This window comes from Cnephaeus nilssonii, assembly GCF_951640355.1.
Source record: "Cnephaeus nilssonii genome assembly, chromosome: 21".
Classification (NCBI taxonomy): Eukaryota; Metazoa; Chordata; class Mammalia; order Chiroptera; family Vespertilionidae; genus Cnephaeus; species Cnephaeus nilssonii.
The window spans coordinates 40,083,913-40,101,544 of NC_137092.1; the positions used below are offsets into that span (position 1 = coordinate 40,083,913).

General features: G+C 54.0%; 1 protein-coding gene across 1 annotated transcript in view; it reads left to right on the forward strand.

The window, feature by feature from the left end:
- The window catches only part of DPT (dermatopontin), a 46,374-nt gene that overhangs the window by 7,698 nt on the left and 21,044 nt on the right, over positions 1–17,632 (forward strand). Inside the window, exon 2 of the mRNA XM_079761868.1 lies at positions 8,526–9,013. Coding sequence (XP_079617994.1) covers positions 8,709–9,013 — 305 coding nt within the window. The 5' untranslated portion in view covers positions 8,526–8,708. The remainder of the gene's footprint in view (positions 1–8,525; positions 9,014–17,632) is intronic.

Genomic DNA, 17,632 nt, shown 5'->3' on the forward strand with positions numbered 1-17,632 from the left:
AACATTAAGCATAGTGCTTTGCAAATAATAGGTTCTCAAATATAATTTTTGAAGGGATGACTGATTTTTTAAAATACTATGAGGTAATAAAGAGATGGCAACCACTGCAGTATTTCCCCAATTCTATGTAGGTGTGCAGTCGTCACTTCCCCTGTGGAGGCAGCAGGCTCACTGCTGACAAGGGAGGGTCTCAGGAATGGGAGCTCGGACAGTGCACCTCATTTCCCTGAGCCTCGATCCTTCTTTGTAAATTTGGAGTAATGATAATTATAATGCCCACTGCAAGAGACCGGTGTGAGGATCTGGGAAGATAGACCATAGCATATGCTTGTACTTTGCTGGCACTTGGGAAGCATCTTGGCAAATAGCTGTTCTTCTTCGATGATGTTCTGTCCTCCCACTCACGTGGCAGAATTTACTGTTCCTTTGGCATAAAAATTTGGTCATATTATCATGACTAAAGGGTTCTTATTATTTAACAATTATCCCATGTTTCTCCTTATTATATCTCATGTCTCTGTATCTATATCTAAATCCAAATGTAAATCATCTCTATCTGTATCTCCATACCTATAAAACAACTACTAGCTCACAGGTGCTCAATAGATATTCACGAACCCCTAAACCAACCCAAAATACATAGGTGGGTTTTTTATTAGATCAACAAGAGGTTGAGTTGGTCCATAAAGTGGCCAGAAAAGTGGGCTTAGGTGTGACCTGATGCTTTTGGGATAACTGGCAGCATCCCACACTCGCCATGGGTTTAATGAGAGACAGGACAGCTTAGCAAAGTCCTCAGTATATGGTACAAAAAGAGAAGATGAGAAAATGAATCAGTGAATGCTTGCCAAGGACACTAGGCTCTGGAGGTAAATAAATAAATAAATAAATAAAATGTTGTATAGCTGTGCGTGCTTGGGTGGACAGAATCTTTCGCCCGGGGGTGGGGAAAGGACCCTGCCTTCTGAAAGAATGAGTCAAGTTTCCAGACTTCGGAGACCAGAGCTCAGCACAGGCTGAAGGGGATTCTGGCCTCGGTGAACGCTGCTACAAAGGCAGGCGTTGCTAGTTTAAGGGACGTGATTAAGCTGCAGTGGGGAGAGGGTGCTGGGGGAGAGCTTAGGGGTCCTGCTCTGACTCAGGAATGAACCATGAGAGGGTCCATCCTAAGGGGCCTCTCTTAGGATGTGGGCGGTGCTACCTTCCAGGAGAGCATCGTGCAGAGGGGAGCAGGAGGGGGAGGCTGGGAGGACTCCCTTCCCAGCCGGACCAGGAGGATGTCTCAGCCTGACTCTCCAGGTGTGCCCTGGGTGAGGTCCCTCCACCTGGCCAGCCACAGCTTCCCGGTCAGGAAACCCGGACTCTCTATCAGTCACAGGGAAGAGATGGAGGCTGACTGAGCCTGTCTGGTTAAAGTGTTAAGCAAGGAGCAGGAGTTTTGACCTTGCGGCTCTGGAATGGCCAGGACGCAGAAAGCCAAGCTGCTTCCCGGGGAGGCTGACTGTGACCCAGGGCGGCCCAGGCTGGTTTAGTGTCACCAGCGCCAGCCGGGCCTTGCCGTTACGGCATTGCCTTGCGGGAAGGAACTGGGACATGGCTCTGGCTGACCAGCTGGGGCAAGGCAGTTTCCACCAGGCAGCTTAGAAGGAGGAGGCCGCGAGGACAGGGCCTGCTGGAGGGGAGACCCCCCCACCCCCCAGGAGCGGTACCGGCAGCCCCGCTCTGCCTGGAGACCCCAGCCTACAGGTGGGCTCGCAGCCCCCCAGGTACTGGGTGAGGGTGCGAGAGCAGGTGCGTGCCTCTCACGGCCTCCTGCAGGCCTCCGACTTTCCTTAGGTGACCCCACCTTTGAGCAGGGCACCCACCCCTGCCGGACAGCTCAGCTCCGTGTTTCTGCCAGCTGAGCAGCGGCCTCGGCCTCGGGGGCAGCTTCAGAAGAGGGAGAGCTTCCAATTTCAAACTGAATGGGCCCCAGCATTTATTATTCCTCGGGAGCCTGGGGCTCTCCTGTAATTTGCAATTAATATTGCCAGTGACCTTGATGGAGTGCCCTCCTGCAGAGCTCAGGGCCTGGGAGCCCTGACTTTGAAATGCACACCATGGACCAGGAACCAGCTCTACTGCTTAGCTCACCAGACCCCTGATTCCAACAGCCCGGCTGTAACTGGGAATCACGTTCCTGTAACCCCGAAGCCGAGGAACAAACACACTTTCTCTACTGCCTGGCACTCGTTAGATGCCCCACAAATGCCACCACCAGCCCCCACCCCACCCACCCGGACCGCGGGCAGCCTGTTCTCATCTGTGAGTCTGTCACTATTTTGCTTGTTAGTTCATTTTGTTCCTTAGATTCCACATGAGTGAGATCACATGGTACTTGTCTTTCTCTGACTGGCTCATTTCACTTAGCGTGGTGCCCCCAGGCCCGTCCATGCTGTGGCAAAGGATAAGAGTTCCTTCTTTTTTACCCCCAAGCCGGGGCATGGGAGGGAATGGTGGAGAGATTGATTTTAGAAGAAAAACCTCCTGGACATGCATAACAGTGTGGTGACTGCCAAGGTGCGGTGGAGGGAGGTAGGTAATTTTGTTAACCAGTGTCACCCCAATAAATTAAATTAAATTAAAATGGAAAAATTGCCCCCAGTGTAACGAGTGGTGGAATAGTGACATTACCAACATGGTCACGAAGCAAAGCCAAGGGGATGGACTCGCATGAAGAGACCAAGCTTGGGATGGGAGTTTGGGGAATGACTTCGGGATGGGAGTTTGGGGAATGACCTCGGGGTGGGAGTTTGGGGAATGACCTCGGGATGGGAGTTTGGGGAATGACCTCGGGATGGGAGTTTGGGGAATGACCTCTGGATGGGAGTTTGGGGAATGACCTTGAGATGGGAGTTTGGGGAATGACCTTGGGGTGGGAGTTTGGGGAATGACCTCGGGATGGGAGTTTGGGGAATGACCTCGGGATGGGAGTTTGGGGAATGACCTCGGGATGGGAGTTTGGGGAATGACCTCGGGATGGGAGTTTGGGGAATGACCTCTGGATGGGAGTTTGGGGAATGACCTCGGGATGGGAGTTTGGGGAATGACCTCGGGATGGGAGTTTGGGGAATGACCTCGGGATGGGAGTTTGGGGAATGACCTCGGGATGGGAGTTTGGGGAATGACCTCGGGATGGGAGTTTGGGGAATGACCTCGGGATGGGAGTTTGGGGAATGACCTCGGGATGGGAGTTTGGGGAATGACCTCGGGATGGGAGTTTGGGGAATGACCTCGGGATGGGAGTTTGGGGAATGACCTCGGGATGGGAGTTTGGGGAATGACCTCGGGGTGGGAGTTTGGGGAATGACCTCGGGGTGGGAGTTTGGGGAATGACCTCGGGGTGGGAGTTTGGGGAATGACCTCGGGGTGGGAGTTTGGGGAATGACCTCGGGATGGGAGTTTGGGGAATGACCTCGGGATGGGAGTTTGGGGAATGACCTCGGGATGGGAGTTTGGGGAATGACCTCGGGATGGGAGTTTGGGGAATGACCTCGGGATGGGAGTTTGAGGAATGACCTTGGGATGGGAGTTTGGGGAATGACCTCGGGGTGGGAGTTTGGAGAATGACCTGGGGGTGGGAGTTTGGGGAATGACCTCGGGATGGGAGTTCGGGGAATGACCTCATCGGCATTCAGACAGGTGGCCGCTCTGTGGCGCAGCAAAGGCACCGCTGCTGGGGCGTCCGCATCAGAACTGCTCTAAGGAGAAGGATTTTTAACTTCGCTATCAGAGGCTCAGGGTGTTGGGGATAATTTCATTCGTTCCACATGTATTTCCCTGCCCACCATGTGCAAAGTTTTCAAAATAAAGTAACTGCCGCACTGAGAGGACAGCGGCGCACACCAGGGCTTCCTCGCCGATTGGAATGATTCGGGGTGAGGTTTGCCCCGGACATTCTCGGGGTTCTCTCCACATTCTCCCTGCTCCCTCTCCTCCCACCACGCCCCACCTCAGCACACGCGCGGGTCCTTAGTCTCCATTTTCCTGATGTTGATCAGCTCCTACCTGCCCTGGCCCATTGCCTTTGGTTTCCTCAACGCCCAGCATTTGCAACACATCCCCAGGTGATGCTGATGCTTCGGGTCCTAGAAGCACTTTGAAAGCGACTGATTAAACCTTAGTTCTTAAAGGCCCCAGCACCTCTCGAGCAACCTGCCAACAACAGCAGAAATCCACACTGCAAATTAGTTACGCGTGTGTTAATACAGATACCCTTATACATAGTTTGTTGGGCAATTGTTTCTAAATTGTTATCATTAGTGACGGCAGTTTTGATGGCGTGATGAAGGAACTCACAGAATAGGAATCGGAAGAGCTGGGGCTCATAACCTTCCAGCTCTTAGATTTTGTGCCAAAAAAGTCATCCCAGTAATGCGTCACGGATGTACATCACAAGGTTGTGAGAAGGAGAATCTGGCGAGCCAGCTGAAAATGCAGAGTAAATTGTGACTGTGTCCGCTTGGGGAGCGATGCTCTGTGGGGCCCCAGGAGCTCGCCCCAGGCCTCAGCCTTCTGGGCCCTGAGACGCTGCCTGAGCGAGCGCGCCTTCAGCTCTAAGTCACGGGAACCTGCACCCAAACCGGCTGCAACGACAAAGATGCTTCCTCTGCGCATTACCGGGCGCCCAGCCCCGGAGCGCTGGCTGTAAGAGGAGAGGGCTGCAGGGAACTGCGGACGGGCCAGGGGGTTGCTGGGAAACAAGTGTGTAATAGAGATGGTGTTTACGATCATTTGCATTGGCTCTTGGAGCTCTTTAAGGTTAGGGTGACTCATAAGCCAGACCCAGGACACGGCATGTAACTAGCTGGGGAGCCTGGCGATGCCTTTTCAACCCCAGAGCAGTGGGTCTCCGCGGGGGCTGCACGTGAGGACCACAGGCAGGTTTAGGGTCCCCTGTCTGGGCGCTGCTCCACAGCTGCTCCTCTGGTGGGTCAGGGCTGGGCCTCAGACACTGGTGTTTTGCCAAAGCTCCCCAAGTAATTCTTTTTTTTTTTTTTTTAAGATTTTTAAAATTTGATTTTTAGAGTGAGAGGTTGGGCAAAGGGTGGGATTCATAGGGTGATCCCTCCCCACACCCACCCCCACTCCCACCCCGTTCCACAATCCCTTAGAAAGTCAGTGCTTAAACTTTGGTGTGAATAAGAATCACCTGGAAAACTTTATTTATTTTATTTTTTTATTGCAGACACCTGGGCATCCCCTCTGCGGTCTGATTTAGTAGGTCTGGAGGGGAGCCCCAGAATCAACACTTTCACCAGCTTCTTAAAAGTCTAAGATACAGTGGACCTCGGTTCTTGAACTTAAATCGTTCGTTCAGGAAGGCTGTTCGAGAAGCGATTTGTTCAAAAGCCAAACCATTTTCCCCATTAGAAATAATATAAATTGAATTAATCCGTTCCAGACCCCCAAGGGATTCCGTTAACCTTCCTTATATACAGTACATGTCTAATGGACTGTTTAATCTATAAACAAACACTTCCTTTCTTAAATTGATGGAACCGCCCCTTCCGGCCTCCCAGGACTCATTTTCAGCACTCATTCCCGGGGTGTCTCTCAGGTCAGCATGCAGTATCTTTGCTTGTTCACGTGTCACTGCCTCGGAAATGCTGTCACCTGCTCACTGCTTTGTCTTTATCCAAATCAACAGTCTTTCCACCTCTTCCATTGCCTCTGATCACTGCTTCTTTCACACCCTTAACAACATTAGCACTCTTGATGGTCTCTATGTTTTTTAAAATTGTGCTAATCACTGGTTTCCCCAGCAACAAAAGCATTCTCTCCTTTGTTTGTTGCCTGAGAGACACTTTTTGTCATGATGAGGTATCAGGAAGAAAGTGTTGTCAGGTTGAAAACCGAAGTTTGGTTTGACAACTGAGACATCGACATTTTTTCCATGAACAATTTAGTTAAGAACTGAATTTTTCAAGATGGGAGATGTTTGAGAAACAAGATTTGACTGTAATTGATCTACCACCACCATATTAGTAGACTTCCTCAAGGACAACCCTGATGAAAAATGGAAATGATTCATCCTTAGGAGACACCCAAAAAACTCAAAAGATTGAACAGCCAAATCACCAAAGAACACACATGAAAAGATGCCCCAAATCATTGGTCATTATGGAAATGCAAATCAAAACCTCATTGAAATACCACTAAAAAACTATTAACTTACTAAATGACTAAAATTTAAAAAGAGATTATGGCAATTTTGGTAGGGAAACACAATGGCTCAGCCACTATAGATTTCAGACAGTTGCTTAGAAAGTTAAACATACACTTACCTTATTATCACCCAGCAATTCCACTCCCAGGTATTTGCCCACATGACATAAAAATTTGTTCATATAAAAGCCTGTTCATGTTCCTCTAATCCTCCTCCCCCAACCCTCTGCTTCTGGTAACCATGCATCTGATCTCTTTTTTTTAGATTTTGGTGATCAAAGGGTTACAAACGTCCAGTTATAACATAAAAGATAAGTAAGTACTAGGGATGTAATGTACAACAAGCATGTCAAACTCAAAGGCTAACACGGGCCAAATAAACAAAGCATGCGGCCCACGGGACTCAAGTTTGACATGCTTGATGTGCACATGGTGACTATAGCTTAGTGTTGAATGATGAATAAGAAAGTTGTTAAGAGAGTAAATCCTAACATTTCCTATCACATGGAGGAATCCCCCCACCCCTTTTCTTCTTTCTCTTCTTTTTATTGTATCTACTAGAGGCCCGGTGCATGAAATTTGTGCATGGATAGGGTCCCTAGGCCTGGCCAGTGATCAGGGCCAATTGGGGCCTTCTGGCTGCTGGCCGGTGCCTTCTTTCATTCCACACCGCTCCCTGGTGGTCAGTGTACATCATAGAGAGCGATCGAACTCCCGGTCTCCTGGTCGAACTCCTGAGGGGACACTTTACATATTAGCTTTTTACTAGTACAGTAGGTCCTCGGGTTACATCGGAGATCTGTTCCTACGGCGCGACGTAACGCAATTTTCGCCGTAAGTCGAAACCTACCTACATAAGCACCTACATCACTCACATGGAGCACATACACAGCAGTAATGAAGTGAAACAGTAAAAAAAATGTTTAAAGAAAGATAACAATTCCTGACCTTTACTTGTGGTAAATAAATAATAAAAATCATGAAGCACATGTGTACATACATCAAAATGATGGAACTTTTTTTTATTATAAATAAATGGGAGATGGCGATGTAACCACAAAACGACGTACGTCAAGTCCGACATAACCCGAGGACTGTCTGTATATATATATAGATGATATAGATATAGATATAGATATAGATATAGATATAGATATAGATATAGATATGAGAAGACAGATGTTGGCTAAGCCTATTGTGGTAGCCATTTCACAGTATACATAAATCAAACCATCATGTGATATGCCCTAAACTTATACAGTAATGGATGACAATTATTTCTCAGTAAAACAAAAATATATGAAGTTTAAGTATTAAAAATGCATACATGGATATTTTTAGCAGACTTATCCATAATTACCAAACACTGGGAAAACCCAAATGTCTTTCAACAGGTAAACGGTTAACACCTGTAATACAGCCACACCATGTTACAATACACGCAACACAGAAGGAACGAAGAACCGACTGCAACCACGTGGATGGATCTCTAAAGCACTCTTCTGTGTGAGAGGAGTCGGGCACAAAAGACTAGATGTTGTCCAATTCCATTTATTTGACATTCTGGAAAAGGCAAGACCATAGTGACAGGAAGTAGGTGAGAAGTGACCAGGGTATGGGGTATGGTATGGGTATGGGGGACAATATGACCACCAAGGGGCATAAGTGGGCTTGGGGAGTGGATGGAACTGTTCTCTGTGTTAATTATGGTGCTGGTTACATGACTGTATGCTAAACGTTTAAACAGACAAATCATACCTCATGGAGGGAAGGCTTAACGTGAAGGAAAAGAAATCACACGGAAGGTTAAAAAGTGGCTTCACTCAGATTAAACTCATTCCGTATTTGAGAGCCGAGCCCAGTTCCTGGGGAGCTGGGTGTGTGTGTCCGGCAGCTTGGAAGGGGCTTGTATGGAGAGATAATGGTCCATGGGCCTCCCAGGGGCCCACATCCTCCGAAGGGGACTTGAGCTTTAGCAGAGCAGCCCTGCGCCCCGGGGCGCCACGCCCACCAGCGACCAGGCTTCCAGCCTTGCCCAGATCGCAGGGCTCTGGCCCTTCCTGGGTCCTCCTGGTGTTTGAAATTACTTCGGACACTTGTGCGGTCCTGGGAGGCTACTTGGAAGAACAAATACCAGGGCGTGCTGGTGGGGGTTGGTGTGGCAGAGAGAGGGGAGGTGAGGGAAGGGGCCCGACACGCTGCTTTCTCAGGTGAGTGTTTCTAAGGAGTGTGAAGCCGCTCGCTTTTATGATCCATCTGCAAGTCTGTTCTTTCTCCAAGGAGTTCCTTCCATCTGTGTGTTCCTGACATTTTCCTAGAATTCCACCTTAAAACGCGCTGGATGCACTGAGGCCAGCGCCGCGCAGAGCTTTGCCTAGACGATGACGGATTGCCTTTGGAGCCGGCTCCGCACATCTGGAAGCCACATGTCAACGGCAGCTGCATAAAACGGTCGGCCCAGCAGACCTGGGGTGACACTTCTTGCCAGGAGCCCAGACAGCATGAGCCTTGCTCTTCTGTGGGTGATTCTGCCGCTGGTCGCCGTGGCCTGGGGCCAGTATGGCGACTATGGGTACCCGTACCAGCAGTACCACGACTACAGCGACGACGGGTGGGTGAACCTGAACCGGCAGGGCTTCAGCTTCCAGTGTCCCCACGGGCAGGTGGTGGTGGCCGTGAGGAGCATCTTCAGCAAGAAGGAAGGTTCGGACAGACAGTGGAACTACGCCTGCATGCCCACCACCCAGAGCCTGGGGGAGCCTACGGAGTGCTGGTGGGAGGAGATCAACAGGGCCGGCATGCAATGGTAAGGGGGTGCAGGGGACCGAGGGACGTCGGGTAAGGGATGTCCCTGCACTTCGGTAAGGGACACCCCCTGCACTTGGGTAAGGGATGCCCCTGCACTTGGGTAAGGGACACCCCTGCACTTGGGTAAGGGACGCCCCTGCACTTGGGTAAGGGATGCCCCTGCACTTGGGTAAGGGACGCCCCTGCACTTGGGTAAGGGATGCCCCCTGCCCTTGGCCTGGGACTGTCACAGCATGTCCCGCCCCCGGGGGCTGCCTGACCCTCAGTAGCAGCACCCACTGAAGCCTGGGCAAGTCCTCCAGGAACCTCGCCCGGAGCTCTGGGTGGGTTTACCAGACTGGGGTCCACTGCAGTTTGGGGAAACAGACAACTGGACCCTCTCCCCAGACAGTTTGAGAAACACTGACTTAGAGCAATGGGTAGGGGACAGGGGACAAGAACCAGCAAAGAGAAGTGAAATCGTGGCTGCCTGCTGCCCGTTACACGTGCTCTCAGTTACTGGGATGGAGGGCCTGCCCCGTCCATGACTGGAGAGCAGGTCCCCAAAGGCTTCTAGGGGAGCTGCTGCTCCCCCCTGACTGGGCTCTGCCCCAGTCAACGGCCGGGCATGGTCCCCGCCTGTGCTTCACTCGCTGTGGGTGTGACTGGCCCAGCCCCATGCTGGGTCAGGAGCCTATCCCAGTAGCTACTAGCTGTGAGGCTCGTTACTCACGCAACCTGGATGGAGGCAGGTGTGCGGATGGATGGAGGCAGGTGTGCGGATGGATGGAGGCAGGTGTGCGGATGGATGGAGGCAGGTGTGCGGATGGATGGAGGCAGGTGTGCGGATGGATGGAGGCAGGTGTGCGGATGGATGGAGGCAGGTGTGCGGATGGATGGAGGCAGGTGTGCGGATGGATGGAGGCAGGTGTGCGGATGGATGGAGGGTGGGGCACCTGCCCAGGGAGGAGGAAGCCTGGCTGACATGTCATGTGGTGCAGTGGGTTTGGGGGAGGTAAAGCCGTGGGGGTGGGGAGCGTGTCACACTACCAGCAGACAGAAAATGATGGGCCATCAAGGGGGAAGATGCTGATGGGTGGAGGAGCCAGGCAAGAGAGGGGACCTCTGAGTCATACAAACAGCGGCCATTTACTGAGCGCTTACCCCGAGCAGTACCATGGATTCTCTTACTTAATGCTCAGAGCAAACCTGTAGGTGATTTTGGTGGATGGACTGAGGTCTAGAGATCAGGGGTTTCCTCAGCTGGAAAGTGGCAGAGCCAGGATTTGGGTTCCACGAGTCTTAACTCCAAAGCGTTGGTGCTTAACCACAGTGCTGGGTCACTGAGGGCCTGCTGCCTGCCCCAGAGCCAGAGCCACAGGACAAGGTCAGGGCCACAGGGCTGGACTCAGGGCCACAGGCCAAGGTCAGGGCCGCAGGCCAAGGTCAGGACCGCAGGCCAAGGTCAGGGCCACAGGGCTGGACTCAGGACCACAGGCCAAGGTCAGGGCCACAGGCCAACGTCAGGGCCGGGGGATAAGGTCAGGGCCACAGGGCTGGACTCAGGGCCACAGGCCAAGGTCAGAGCCACAGGACAAGGTTAGGACTGTAGGACTGGACTCAGGGCTACAGGACAAGATCAGGGCCACGGGACAAGGTCAGGGCCACAGGTCTGGACTCAGGGCCTCAGGACTGGACTCAGGACCACAGGACAAGGTCAGGGCCAGAGACAAGGTCAAGGCCACAGGTCTGGACTCAGGGCCTCAGGACTGGACTCAGGATCTCAGGACTGGACTCAGGGCCACAGGCCAAGGTCAGGGCCGGGGGACAAGGTCAGGGCCACAGGGCTGGACTCAGGGCGACAGGAAAAGGTCAGGGCCGCAGGCCAAGGTCAGAGCCACGGGACAAGGTTAGGACTGTAGGACTGGACTCAGGGCTACAGGACAAGGTCAGGGCCACAGGACAAGGTCAGGGCCTCAGGGCTGGACTCAGGGCCTCAGGACTGGACTCAGGACCACAGGACAAGGTCAGGGCCAGAGACAAGGTCAAGGCCACAGGTCTGGACTCAGGGCCTCAGGACTGGACTCAGGATCTCAGGACTGGACTCAGGGCCACAGGCCAAGGTCAGGGCCGGGGGCCAAGGTCAGGGCCGGGGGACAAGGTCAGGGCCACAGGGCTGGACTCAGGGCGACAGGACAAGGTCAGGGCCGCAGGCCAAGGTCAGAGCCACGGGACAAGGTTAGGACTGTAGGACTGGACTCAGGGCTACAGGACAAGGTCAGGGCCACAGGACAAGGTCAGGGCCTCAGGGCTGGACTCAGGGCCTCAGGACTGGACTCAGGACCACAGGACAAGGTCAGGGCCAGAGACAAGGTCAAGGCCACAGGTCTGGACTCAGGGCCTCAGGACTGGACTCAGGATCTCAGGACTGGACTCAGGGCCACAGGCCAAGGTCAGGGCCGGGGGCCAAGGTCAGGGCCGGGGGACAAGGTCAGGGCCACAGGGCTGGACTCAGGGCGACAGGACAAGGTCAGGGCCGCAGGCCAAGGTCAGAGCCACGGGACAAGGTTAGGACTGTAGGACTGGACTCAGGGCTACAGGACAAGGTCAGGGCCGGGGGACAAGGTCAGGGCCACAGGGCTGGACTCAGGGCGACAGGAAAAGGTCAGGGCCGCAGGCCAAGGTCAGAGCCACGGGACAAGGTTAGGACTGTAGGACTGGACTCAGGGCTACAGGACAAGGTCAGGGCCACAGGACAAGGTCAGGGCCTCAGGGCTGGACTCAGGGCCTCAGGACTGGACTCAGGACCACAGGACAAGGTCAGGGCCAGAGACAAGGTCAAGGCCACAGGTCTGGACTCAGGGCCTCAGGACTGGACTCAGGATCTCAGGACTGGACTCAGGGCCACAGGCCAAGGTCAGGGCCGGGGGCCAAGGTCAGGGCCGGGGGACAAGGTCAGGGCCACAGGGCTGGACTCAGGGCGACAGGACAAGGTCAGGGCCGCAGGCCAAGGTCAGAGCCACGGGACAAGGTTAGGACTGTAGGACTGGACTCAGGGCTACAGGACAAGGTCAGGGCCACAGGACAAGGTCAGGGCCTCAGGGCTGGACTCAGGGCCTCAGGACTGGACTCAGGACCACAGGACAAGGTCAGGGCCAGAGACAAGGTCAAGGCCACAGGTCTGGACTCAGGGCCTCAGGACTGGACTCAGGATCTCAGGACTGGACTCAGGGCCACAGGCCAAGGTCAGGGCCAGGGGCCAAGGTCAGGGCCGGGGGACAAGGTCAGGGCCACAGGGCTGGACTCAGGGCGACAGGACAAGGTCAGGGCCGCAGGCCAAGGTCAGAGCCACGGGACAAGGTTAGGACTGTAGGACTGGACTCAGGGCTACAGGACAAGGTCAGGGCCACAGGACAAGGTCAGGGCCTCAGGGCTGGACTCAGGGCCTCAGTCTTCATCCTGGGGAGGCTGGGATCTCAAGGTCACAGCCAAGCACAGCTGTGGAAGGTTGGGGACTGGCTTGGTTACCATGACTAAGGAGGGGCTCAGCCAGCTGGTGGAAGGGTGGGGAGAGGGTCACACAAGCAGTAGCAGGTGGGGGACCCTTTACTGGGCCTTCGTCCACCCCACTGCCTGCGGTGAGCAGACGTAATTATCCAAAACCCCTTCTGACCGCTGCCTGCCTCCAAGACTGGCATCTCCAGAGACTCCCGGAACCAGGGCCCGTCACTGGCACGTAGCCTGGGGAAGGCCCAGTTAAACTGTCCCTCTAGTCGCCCATCCAGGGGTGTCCTATGAGAGGGGCCCTCTTGGAGCCACAGCAGAGCAGCGCGCAGAGATGGCTCCTCACCCCCGAAGGAGGTGCCCGGGGCGCTGAGTCAGGAGGCCTGGATCTGGATCCTGGTTCTGAAGACAATTTGCCGGGGACTTTGGGCCTGGGGTTCAGCTCCCTCAGCTGCCGGCTCACTTGGGCCAGACACAGGCCTCGGCGGGCAAGCCCCCGCTCTGGCTCTGCTGGGCCCTGATACGCACTTGGATTTTCTTGCCTCTGCTGCTCTTCTTGTTTGTCTTTCTGTTTAGAGAAGGCAAGTGGTGATTGCTTTTCAACTTGACAACTTGTGACTGGTTTGTCATGAACTCCCAAAGGCCTTGCAGAAAAGCAGCAGAAAAGGGAGTGGGGATAACGTCATTTCGTTTGGCCAAGCGAGACGCTGACAGGCAGGGTCTCCCCCTCCGCTTGCTCCTCACTGTGAGTGTGCAGAGTTAAAGGGCCCCCCTTCTTCTCTGGGGAGTCCCCCTCACTAATCGCAGAGCACAGAATGCACAAATATAAAACAGCCTCGCAGGACGGTCACCCCTCCCCACAGGCTTCCTGTCTTTAGATAATCGTGGCTTTGAGTTCAGACTCCAGTCTCAGGATAAAGTCTGGCGGGAAGGAATTGCTCAGTGGCTGGGAAGCAATTACCTCTCCTGTCCAGGCTCCTAATCTGTTCTGGGGGGAGAGCGGACGGTCCTGTGCAATTTGGCTGCCTCGTATAACTAAAATAGCCTGCGGGGCTTATGTTCAGAGGGGAGATGAGTCTCGAACTCCAGCAAGAAAAATCCAAGTGCATTTCCAGGGCCAAGCAAAGCTCAGGGCCCTGGAGGCGGGGAGCCTTCTGGGATCGGCAGTCTGACCACTCTTTTCTCAGCTGGACAACAGTGCACGGGGTTTGCCGAGGACACTGGCTGAGTGGGCAGGACTCCTAACCGTGCTTCTACCGCGGCTGAGGGTCCAGGCAGCTGAGGGCCCACGTGGCTCAGGGGCCCATGAGGCTGAGGGGCCCACGTGGCTGAGGGCCCATGAGGCTGAGGGGCCCATGAGGCTGAGGGGCCCACATGGCTGAAGGGCCCATGAGGCTGAGGGCCCACGAGGCTGAGGGGCCCACATGGCTGAAGGGCCCATGAGGCTGAGGGGCCCACATGGCTGAGGGCCCACGAGGCTGAGGGGCCCATGCGGCAGAGGGAACCTCGTGGATGAGGGTCCACGTGGCTGCTTGCCTCGGCTGCTCGGCTGAGACAGGATCCTGAAGTGTGAAGGCTGCTCAGCTCTGACATGGCCAGGAAGCTTTCCTAGGTCCCAGACGTGCCTCGGCAGTTGTCTGGAATCTTCTCTAACTCGGGAGGCACAGGCTGTGGGACATGTGGACCTGCATGGAACAAGATGGCACTGGAATTTTGTAGGAGGTTAAACTCTGGTCTTAGAATCAGGAAACCTGGCTTCACAGCCCCGGTTTCCAGCACCACGTGGCTCTGTGGCTGTGGGCACGTGGTTCCTCCTTCCAGGAAAACAGGAAAGGTGTGGCACCACTTCAGAAGCTATTAGGCTGCTGCCAGGACGCTCACAAGAGAAAGAGCAGAGCCCTAAATCAACCCAGATCTAAACTAAATGCCTGTGAAGGGATCCGTCAAAACAAAACCCAAAACCCTCACAGACAGACCGCACTGTGGTGATTGCCAGAGGGAAAGAGGGCGGGGAAGGTAGAACAGGGTGCAGGGGCGATAAACGGCGATGCAAGGAGACTTAACTTAAGGTGGTGGACATACAATATAACATGCAGGTGATTGTTAGAGAATAGCTCCCCTGAAACCTATATGATTTTATTAACCAACTAGTGACCCGGTGCACGGATTCGTGCACATTGAAAGGAAATTAATTAGAAGAAAGATTCGTGCAGTAATTACATTACTGCAAAAAATTGCATGTCAAATAGTATATATAATATAGAATTATGAAATTTAAACACACATGCAATTGGCACCAGCGAGAGCTTTATATGTATCATGCATGCACGAGTAAACGTTTATTTTTAAATTGCCAGTGTGCGTCATATGTACTGGCCCGTGGGTTGGTTGGATGTACGTATGGTCAGTCACTTAGCCTTTTATATATATAGATGTCACACCAATAAGTTCGATTTAAAAAGAGATAGTTCAATTTCCTTATGTTTTCAAGGCTGAAGCCAAGCACTGTGAATGCTGTAGAAGCCACTAACAGGTATCCGCTCTAACAGGTATCTGCTCCAGAGAAATTGGTAAATATTGAATAAAAATAAAGGAATGAATGAATGAATCAGATGCCCGGCCATCACGGGCGGGAAGGCAGGCTTAGGGAACCCGGGATTGGAGGAGGCTGACTGGGCCCAGTGGCGTCCATGCACTCAGCAATCGGATCGGAGGGACCCCGTCCTGTCTGAAGGCACCGCCTTTCCCCTGGGCTTCGGAGAATCGCCAGAGGCAGCTCTGAGACCAAGGCGAGGTGTAGGCGGAGCGACAGTCCTGACTCAGGGTTCCGCACGCAGGTGCCCTCCATCCAGGCCACCTCCTCTCAACGCCCCCCCCCCCCCAACAACCTGCTCGATGTTTCCTGGGGCGCCCCTGTCATTTCCCGCTTGGTTTTGTATACTGTTTGTCTCCTCCCACACAGAAGCCTCATGAAGTTAGGAACTCTGTCTTCTTCGCCGCTGTGTGGATACTCCCCAGTGCCTATGATAGTGCTGGCTCATGGCAGGTCCCCCAAATGCACAGTGAAGACCAGGCCAGGCCAGCGGGAGCTTCAGGGGGTCCCGTCCTGCCATCCTCCTGAGGGACACCACTTTGCCGCGCCTTTGCTCTCGGGGTTCCAGGGTCTATAACGTGGGCTCAGCTTCATGCTCACATCTCACACCTCACTCTTGCTTGTTGCATTTGCCGCTGGGCAGGGTAGGCTTGTTAGACCCTCCAGAGCCTCTGAACTGTGCACAGAGCATGGCTGGCACCCTGTTATTAGGTTTCTGTGTCCTTGAAATCTCACTGTCCCAACGAGCTTAAAATCCACTAGTAAACCTCTTATTTCAAAACTAGAGGCCTGGTACATGAAAATTCATGCACTGGAGGGGAGTCGCTCAGCACAGCCTGCTTCCTCTCACAGTCTGGGAGCCCTCAGGGGCGGGAGGTGAGCCGACAATCAGGGGAAGGCGACGCCCCATCACACCTCTGCTGCTGCCACTGCCGGCAGTGCAAGCCTCAGCTGGCCCTGGTTACCTGAGCCTAGGGTGGTCTTGGACGGCTGGGCAGCCGACATCCGAGGCTTGCCTATGCCTCGGGCCGGCTCTGGGTGTCTGGGGGACTGAGGGGACTGGGAGACTCCGGAGGCAGGCGCACGACAAGGCCGCCCCAGCGAGGCTAAGGGAACTGTGTGCCGCCATCTTGTGGCTGTGGGCACCGCCATCTTTGAGGGCGGGGCAGTCAATTAGCATATTCCCTCCTTATTGGCTGTGGGCGCTGTCATCTTTGCAGCAGCGTGAGGGTCAATTAGCATATTCCCTTTTTATTAGATAGGATCATAAGGGCAAAGTGCCATGTGGTGCCCTGGTGCGTATTCTGGAGCAGAAGGGGCCTTGGTGGAAAAGCCGGCGGATCTAATTCCAGCCTGGAGCTGAGTGGTGTCCACGTTAACTCCTGAGGGTGTGTGCAGGCGCCCAAGCTGTGAAGGCCGACGCTGCAGGAAGCCAGGGGGAGGGTTCACAGGTCCCATATGACCTTCACGCATCTTCCAGGAACCTTAACGTTTCCAAAATGAAAGGATTAAAAGCAAACAGGATGCCGGCGGTGGGGTGCATATTGGGAGTTAATGCAAACAGAGCGTCACAGAATCAGGCTCCGCACTGGGGGGAGGGGTTTCAGGGGGGCTCCAATTCACCCCAAAACAAGGCCCTTTCCCCATAGACTAGGGTGTCAGGCCACGAGAGCTCAGCCACTGGAAAACCAGCAGAACGCCACGTTAACTAGAGGTGCTATTACCCAGCCCTCCTTTCCGTGGTGCTTCAGAGTCATTAAATATTCCCCCTGCACACCTTCCTCTGCTCCTTCATTCACGCCCAATGCTTATTATCTCAAATGCCAGACCCCAGGGCAGTGACCCTGAGGGACATACAGTCTCTTCAGAGTCACAGTCAAATTGCATTTGATCTTCGCAGCAGTCCTGGGGGCAGGCACTGCTGTTTTCCGTGTGTTTGGTACGAGGGGCGAGGGGCCGTGGCTCAGAAGTGTTGGGGCTCGCCTGCTCACAGCGCGACTGTGGCAGAGCCCAGGCTGGCGGCTGGGCCACTGCGCTGCAGGCAGAGGTTATTATTCTTGGATCCCATAGTTGGTGCCACGCTAAAGAAGGCATCACGTGCGCTTGGGGTGACCCCTGAGGACCAGGAGGCTGAGTGCCAGAGAGCAGCCAGCTTCCTCTCCACGTCCCTCCCCTGAGGACAGGAGTCAGTTGCCTGGGGGAGCTCCGCTAACATGGGTCCTGGCTGTGCCCTCGAGGACAGCTGAGGTTCACGGCTCCGGGACGGGATTTGTTCCTGTCTGGGTGCTTGTCAGACACAGTCTTCCCAGTCAGTAAGGGACCTCCAGAGCCACGATACCTCTATGTGCGTGCGTGCGTGCGTGCGTGCGTGCGTGCGTGCGTGTGTGTGTGTGTTTCTTTGAGCTTTACTGAAATAATGGAAAGATTATGAATTTTGGAGTCAAACAGAGCAATTCCCAAAAGGCAGCCCGACTACTCCCTGTAGGCAAGGTATGTCAACCCTCTAAGCTGCTACCTCTGCACAGACCAGTCCCGGGCTGT